Source organism: Salvelinus namaycush, chromosome 10, assembly GCF_016432855.1.
Source record: "Salvelinus namaycush isolate Seneca chromosome 10, SaNama_1.0, whole genome shotgun sequence".
NCBI classification, from domain to species: domain Eukaryota; kingdom Metazoa; phylum Chordata; class Actinopteri; order Salmoniformes; family Salmonidae; genus Salvelinus; species Salvelinus namaycush.
The window spans coordinates 32,031,157-32,039,813 of record NC_052316.1 but is presented as its reverse complement, the minus strand read 5'-3'; the positions used below and the strand labels follow the sequence as shown (position 1 = coordinate 32,039,813).

The 8,657-nt window shown below is 41.3% G+C and overlaps 1 protein-coding gene and 1 pseudogene across 1 annotated transcript; both read right to left on the bottom strand.

Moving 5' to 3' along the window:
• Positions 1-370: 370 nt before the first annotated feature.
• Positions 371-3,111, bottom strand: LOC120054531 (regulator of G-protein signaling 21-like). Its single transcript, XM_039001971.1, has 5 exons — positions 2,954-3,111; positions 2,536-2,592; positions 2,045-2,109; positions 1,742-1,908; positions 371-1,556 (listed from the first exon to the last, which is right to left on the bottom strand). The coding sequence occupies exons 1-5, from the start codon at positions 3,037-3,039 to the stop codon at positions 1,368-1,370; spliced, it is 564 nt and encodes a 187-aa protein (XP_038857899.1). The 5' UTR covers positions 3,040-3,111; the 3' UTR covers positions 371-1,367.
• Positions 3,112-5,736: 2,625 nt separating this feature from the next.
• On the bottom strand, positions 5,737-6,970 carry LOC120054306 (annotated as a pseudogene).
• Positions 6,971-8,657: the final 1,687 nt, after the last annotated feature.

Below are 8,657 nucleotides of genomic sequence, written 5' to 3'. Positions count from 1 at the left end.
ATTTCACGTGCATTGGAGACCATCAAGTGTGCTCAAACTCATGATTTACTATATGGTAATAGCCCTCTCACTACTTTCTGGGAAGGTGGTGTGTCAAGGGATAACATTTAACATTAGCATGTGACATTGATTTGGCAGTACTATTGCCACACATTTATAAATGTATACCATGCTTCATGGAATAGTGATATTATACTTATGTTTTGCTGGTAAAACATTGTCGTGATAAATCATGGACTGTCTGAGACATTTACTATGTAATGAGCTGTAAAGATTAAAGCTATCGCTATGTGTAATGTTGGTTTTTAATTTAGTTGTTGAGAGTGAGCCCGAAGAGATTTTTGCTAATTAGTGATTGACAACAAGTACCTTGTCTGCAAATAATTTAATCATTTAATGTCATCCTACATAATCATAACTTTTTTTACAAGCATTGTAAAAGTCAGCATCCAAACAGTGACTGTGTGTTATAAATAGTACAACATGCAAATCTGAATGAATAAACATTCTATTGTGCAAGCTCAGTAAGCAATCAGAAACATTCTGTATCAAATAAGTAGGAGTTAAATTCAATATACAAAGTTGGACATAGACTATTCTTCTCTCTACAATTGCACAACTTAACCTATACTTCTCAATAGGTCATTCTTAAATGACAGAGAGTGTAAGAAGTCTTTAACTGCCTTACAAGTGTAAAGATCCGAATGCCTTTCACAAAACTTGACTGATTTTAGAGACTAAATATTCATAGTGTAAAGGAGAGTATATTCGGTTTGGCCGATATCCGCTGAATACATGCTCTTTCCTTCATTACATTCCTCCTGACAACGTAGGTTAGTACTGCTAGTGAAAGTCCACCCTGCATCTCATGTCTTATCACAGTATCATAGGCTTCCTGTTACACGCACACAGACACACACACACGCGCGCACACACACTCTTCTCTGTCTTTATCAAGACAGGAAGCACCTCCGGTTGAGTGGGGACTGCATGGTTCTCTGACGTTGTGTTTCAGTTCAATCGTCATTCACTATGTGATTCATTCACTGTCAAAGACGATCTGATCACTTATGATACGACATGTCACTCCCAGAGTCACTGATAGGACAGCAGTATCCAGTTCAAACACGCATCACCGTAGAGTTCCCCATATCCTCTCTGCTTTTCCTTCTGTCTTTGCTTCTTTATTTTTCTCTTGGCTAATCCTGCTTGCAGAGTGTTTCAGGGTTTGGTCCTGCATTGTGGGAACCATGTTTTGTAGGGCATGGCCTGTCAGTCTCTCTGTGCTTGGTCAGCCTTCCATCCTGTAGAAGCCCAAACATTCCAGTTACTGTTTTCATGTTCTCCTGTCGTCTTCTCCTCTCCTATCATCCCTTGACGGCGTCAGCGGCGAGGGACTCCAGGAGGGATCTGTAAATGTCTGAGCGCAGGAAGCGAGGGTACGAATCTCTCTCCATCAGCCCATAGACAATCTTCTGGGCATCGTCGAAGCATTGGAGGTTAGGAGTCTTCACAGCCCTCTTGATCTGCTCCCTTGTGTAGTAGTCAATGTTTATCTGGAACAAGATTCATTTAGATTTACAAAGTACAGAAGCATTTCATATAGCATGTCTGGAGACATTTGAGGGTGGTTTAATAACTGGATGGTGTTGATGAAATACATTGAAACATCAATGAGGTTACAGAGGGTTATTTGAATCTCTAACATGTAGCCATGTACTGTAATACATAACAGTCTTACCTCTTTAGGAGCCCTAGCCTTTATGAACTGCTCATAGATTTTCTTTGCCTTCGATGACATTCTGAACGATGACTTGATTTTCTTGTACTCCTCACACGTCAGCCAGAACTCAATGTTCTCAGCGCTGAATTCAGACTTCAGAAAGGTTCTGAAGGTGGCCAGTCCATCTGTGGGGAAGAATAAAAACAAACCAAGGCATGAAACACTGATACAGCCCCAAGCCTGCACACATGGAGTTTTTGTTTTATCTGATTTAGCTACTTATCTCTAACTATTTTGATCGTCTCGTGAAGTAAAACTTACATTTAGACTCAAGGAGTCTCTCCAGTGACTGAGACCATTGTTGGGTATCTTCTAAACTTAGCCTGCTGGGAAGAAAATGTGTGTTTGATGACTCAACTAGAGTCAAATCTGGGTAAAAATAATCTGGTATTTGATGTGAGGACAAAAGGGCACATAGAATCAACATAATTAAGAAATTATTTTAGCCGCACAGTTATCAAGTTCTTTCACGTATCAAACACTTGGGCCTTTGTGTGTGTGTGTGTGTGTGTGTGTGTGCGTGCGTGCGTGCGTGCGTACGCGTGTGTGCATGCGTGTGTGTGTGTGCGTGCGTGTGTGTGCCTGTGCTGTGCCAAAGTTAACATAAGTCCTGAAATTTCATTTGAATCCGCACACACTACCATAGATGGACGCTAGAACACACATGGTATTTGAACAATAAAATACATGCAAAATAATAACAATTAGCATCAATGCAGAGTGACAGTGTAAGGAAGAGTAAGATTCCTTACCTCTCAGATGTGGAGTGTGAGAACATGCATTGCAGTCGGCAAATAAAGTTCTTTCCCCTATGGAGAGAAAAAGAGAAATGTCATGATCGTCTCATAAAACAAGACTTATTCCATTGCTGTATAAGGACATCTCAGTAAGTAGTATCTAGGTAGGAGGTATTTACAGGTTTAGTATAACATATGCAGTGTTTATATACAATATGTGGCCTATAGTATGTAGTATTAAGCTAATACGTATGTAAAAGCATTTTAAAATAAACTATACAAATTATTTTGTATTTAGAAAGTATATTACACATCCATAGTATTACTAGACTACATTGAATATAAAGCTTATTACTTATACAAAAGCTCCACAGTACATTTACCAAATTCCCCAGCTGTTGACTGCATAAAAAAATCTATAAGCTAAACTCACAGGTTCTTGTTCCTCCTCCTGTCGTCCTGCTCCATATTGAAGTGCTGTGTTTGTGTCAGTGTCTCTGTGATGATTAGGCTGGGCATGTTTTAACTCCACACTCTCTGTCTCCTGGTGCTGCTCATGCTGCGATGGATCACTCTCTGTATGGAGGGGTCTCCCCCCACTTCAGGCCTTATATGCAGGGCGCCGCGTTGCTTAGGGGCTGGATGGTGAAACACTGAAACATCAGACCCAGCCCAGCAAACCGTAGCAAGAGAGGAAGCCTCTCTTTCTCTCTTCCTGTGACATGCGCTCTCTCTTTTTGCGACACACTCTCTCTCCCCCTCTCTCTGTGACATGCTCTCTCTCTCCCTCTGTTTTTAGGGAGGGTCGAATATCGATTTGTTAAAAGCATGCTCTGTATGTCCACAGTATTTTTTATCTTCGCTGCTCAGATGCAAATGACAGAGACAGTGAGAGTGATAGGCAAATCATGACCTTCGCTTACTGCGTTTTTGTACCCTGTTGAAACATCATTGGGATGTTTAAGTTATATCCAAAAGCATCATATGCACCACAAGTTGTGTTTCTTTCTCTGAAGGTTGATGGTTTACAGGTAAAACCCCTGTGAATGGATTATCAAAGGCAAACTTGCTCTATTGACAAATATTAACAGCAGTTTTGGTCTGATCGATATAGAGCGATTACAGTAGGCAACATCAGATTTTTCACTCTCTTCTAACTATCTTTTGCATACAGTAGCCAAAGTCATATAAACCTCACTTGCCAAATGATCTTTACCAGTAGGCAGCCATGTCCAATGGCCTGTCTGTCATTCTGCACAGTAACTGACTGGTCCTCCTCAACTTGCCCAAAGATGGCCACAAGCAGTCAAGCACAACCAAGGGACACCAAAACATGTCCAATTATATTTAATGTGCCTTGTGCCCTCTCGTCCACACCACCACAACTACCTTTATATAATACAGTAAAGCTCAACTGACCAGAGGTTTTAAGTGAACACACCGCAATCGCCTGTGTAATTAACACCATACAAACAGTATCCTTTCTAGAGGTTCCTGAGTGACGGTATTGAGTAACTCAGACAGTGGCTGAAATGCACTGCACATTACCCACTTCCCTTCGGCTGTTATGACAACCGCTTGGGACTGAGCAAAACTGTGTCAGACTGTGTGTGAGGGACAAGGTGGCTTGATGTCGCCTACGTGCTGTGGTGATATAGGAGAGGTGAGCTCTTGGTCATCTAGCAAGAACATTGCCTTACACCAGCTGCCCTCAGCCCCTCCAAAAAATAAATAAATAATGTTTGTAAATATAATATATTATACCATGCTCTAGGCTTACTGAGCAAATTAATAGTAAGATAAGGCACTATTGTCTGGTCTTCCCTCTATCCAATAGAACAACAACTCTCACATAATACAATCCCTTTGAAGTCTGCTTTTATTCATAACCTTGTATGTGTAATAAAATGTAGTTTATCTCAGAATCGTCATGCAATGCTCAATTGAAGATCCTGCTGAGTTAGCCTCCAGGCATTTGTGTCTTTCAGCGGTTTGGACATCTAGATGGAGCGAAGAAGTGTGCATAGTTGCTAAAAGTAGCCATAGAAAAAAACAGTTGTTCCTTGGTGATGAGATTACGTCCCTAACAAGGTGACAAATTCAGGGTGATTTGCCACGCATCACTGCATATGACTGAATCCACTGGTGGGTGTCCTGAGTCAAACTCACAGTTATTGTTAGAGCCATCCAGATGGCCTTTTTAAGACACAACTTTGAGGAATAGGGCCATCTACAGAGAGGGGTCAAGAGTGACAGGGCTATTTTTTTCCCAACTTCATGACACTGTTAATGGGCTAGCTCTGGCTAATTAGCTGAGAGAGTTGACATGTGAGCACAACAGCCTTACAGGTAGGCAGGTAGCAGGCTGTGGAAAATGTTTTTGTGTGAGTCTCCTTGCCCACCGACCACAGACAATTACTCAGTGTCATAGGACAAGTCAATGATAACCCTCCATCCTGACAACATTTACATCCTGATTTATGGAAGTATAATGTACATTTGAACTGACATGATACATCCATGCTATATTAGTATTTACAGAGTTAAACAAATAACAGTTATTTGTTGACGGATACATATAATGTCCAATTAACATGGAATGAAGAGACAGATTTGTTTTTTTTCCACAACAAAGGACACTTTAATAGAAGATTTAACAGCTTTATGTTCTGCATTTTTGCAACCATATGCAAGTTATTTCTGTAACCATTCATAACTTAAGTCCTTCCATTTAGACATTCTGTACCGTCGTTCCAATCTATATAAATTCCCTAGAATTTGACTTTTGATGCAAACGCCACTTTTGACTCGTCAGTCAGTCTACAGCATGGGTGTCATACTCTTTCCATGGAGGGCCTAGTGTATGCAGGTTTTTAGTTTTTCCTTTCAATTAAGACCTAGGCAACCAGGTGAGGGGAGTCTTTAATAATTAGTGACCCTTATTCATCGATCAAGTACAAGGGAGGAGCGAAAAACACGCATTTACTCGGCCCTCCTTGGAATGAGTTTGACACGTGGTCTAGAGGTTGGAATGGATGTACTGTTTAGTACTCTGAATCATTGTCACCACTCATCACCACACACCACTCATTTCTAATCCTTCTCCATACTTTATATTCATTTATTCTTCATCTACAACTCATAAGTCATTTCCTGTGGTCATTCTCCTTGTTTGACTTTGTGAATCTTGACTCCAAAACCCTTGATCCCTGACCTCTACCAGAGGGTCCTGGCTTTGCGTCTGAGCCCTAGGTAGGCGTCTGACCTGAGGAACCTGGGGCATGAGTCTCTCTCCATCAGTCTGTACACATTTCTCACTGCCTCATCAAAGCAGCACAGACCAGGAGACTTCATGGATGTTTTGATCTTCTCACGGATGTGGTGGTCAACATTAATTTGTAGGGGCGAAACACAAACCATGAAAAATAGTGTGAAGGGAAAATTTTATGAAAGGCCTGAGTTGAACGGTATTGTCATCTTTCCACCTTAAGCTTGCCAATTCATTCATTCATTGCATGAGCTTGCTCAAATCATATCTTGTCCCATCTGCTTGCTATCTGTATCTTGAAAGAGTAATTTTCCCATGTCAGAAAGTTACAATGGTTGTCAAATGATTCTGATGAGAGGCTGTTATCTTTGCCCGTCATCTTGCTGTCTCTATTATGAAATAGCCTTTTCCCACATCAGCAAAGTACATGGTATTATCTAGTCACACTTTAGGAATTATAGCTACATTTGTGGGTATAATACTTTAGCTTGTAATATGTTAGCATTTGGATAGCTGCTACTACCAAGGTGAAAGCTGAAGCATAGCCTGACTAACTGACCCCTCACTAGGCCTGGGGATGGAGGAACTCCTGGTAGATCTCTTTTGATTTTTCCAGGAGAGGTCGGCTGGTGAGGTGTTCTCTCTGTAGTCACGGCATGCTAGCCAGAACTCAATATTCTCCTCACGGAATTCATACTGCAGGAAGGATCTGAAGGCTGCAAAGAACCCTGTGGGATTAGCATCCTAAAGTCAGAAGGTGGTCTTATGAGACTGTACTATTGAAGATAAAGAATGTACTCTGGGCCAACGTAGGTAAAACAGTTGGCCTTACTTTTGTCCTTCAACTCTTTCTCAAGAGTTGGTTGAATTCTTCTACTGTCCGCTTGACGACACGTTCTTGGATTAGATGGGTTTTGTAAATCAATATTACTATTTGACATGTTATTGTTGTGAAATAGTCTCTACTGTTGCTGTACTTACTTTATTTTTGTAGAAAAGGAGTCATCATTTATCTTCTGTATCAGAATACACTGAATGTCTTTTTTCTATCTTTTTCGGCTTAAAAGGATATCGATCCTGTGGAAATTGAGGAAGTAGTATACATTAAGATCTGATCTTGATATATTACCAATAGCTTCTCTTTATTTCTGTATTGGTGTAAATATAAAACACTTACTGCATTTTGTTTTATTATATTATATTTGTGTGTTTGTATATATTGAATGCTTAAAAGGCCCCTTTCCTAGATATATACAGTACCAGTGAAAAGTTTGGACACACCTTCTCATACAAGGGTTTTTCTTTATTTTTACTATTTTCTACGTTGTAGAATAATACTGACGACATCAAAACTATGAAATAACACATGGAATCATGTAGTAACCGAAAAAGTGTTGAACAAATGTGAGATTCTTCAACGTAGCCACCCTTTGACTTGACGACAGCTTTGCACACTCTTGGCATTCTCTCAACCAGCTAAACCCTGTTAAAAGTTAATTTGTGGAATTTCTTTCCTTCTTAATGTGTTTGAACCAATCAGTTGTGTTGTGACAAGGTAGGGGTGGTATACAGAAGATAGCCCTATTTGGTAAACGTTTATTCAAATAAGCAAAGAGAAACGAGAGTCCATCATTACTTTAAGACATGAAGGTCAGTCAATGCGGAAAAATTGTGCAGTCTCAAAAACCATCAAGCGCTATGATGAAACTGGCTCTCATGAGGACTGCCACAGGAAAGGAAGACCCAGAGTTACCTCTGCTGCAGAGAATACGTTCATTAGATTTCACTGCACCTCAGATGATCTCCCGTGTGTGGTTCCCACCAGGAAGCATGGAGGAGGAGGTGTGATGGTGTGGGGGTGCTTTGCTGGTGACACTGTCTATGACTTATTTAGAATTCAAGGCACACTTAACCAGTATGGCTAACACAGCATTCTGCAGTGATACTCCATCCCATCTGGTTTGCGCTTAGTGGGACTATAATTTGTTTTTCAACAGGACAATGACCCAAACCACACCTCCAGGCTGTGTAAGGATTATTTGACCAAGAAGGAGAGTGATGGAGTGCTGCATCAGATAACCTGGCCTCCACAATCACCCGACCTCAACCCAATTGAGATGGTTTGGGATGAGTTCGACCGCAGAGTGAAGAAAAAGCAGCCAACAAGTGCTCAGTATATGTGGGAACTCCTTCAAGACTGTTGGGAAAGCATTCCTCATGAAGCTGGTTGAGAGAATGCCAAGAGTGTGCAAAGCTGTCATCAAGGCAAAAGGTGGCTACTTTGAAGAATCTAAAATCTAAAATACATTTCGATTTGTTTATGAACACTTTTTTTGTTACTACATGATTCCATATGTGTTATTTCATAGTTTGTATGTCTTTACTATGTAGAAAATAAAGAAAAACCCTTGAATGAGTAGATGTGTCCAAACTTTTTTTTTTTACCCCTTTTTTGTGATATCCAATTGGTAGTTACAGTCTTGTCTCATCGCTGCAACTTCCTTATGGACTCGGGAGAAGCGGAGGTCGAGAGCCGTGCGTCCTCCAAAACACAACCCAACTAAGTCGCACTGCTTCTTGACACAATGCCCACTTAACCCGGAAGCCAGCCATCTGTTGGGGGAAATACCGTACACCTGGCAACCGTGCCAGCGTGCACTGCGCCCGGCCCGCCACAGGAGTCACTAGTGCACGATAGGACAAGGACATCCCTGCCGGCCAAACCCTTTCCTATCCCAGACGACGCTGGGCCAATTGTGCGTCTCCCAGTTACAGCCGGCTGCGACAGAACCTGGACTCGAACCAAGAATCTCTAGTGGCACAGCTAACACTGCAGTGCCTTAAACCACTGCGCCACTCGCGGGGCCTG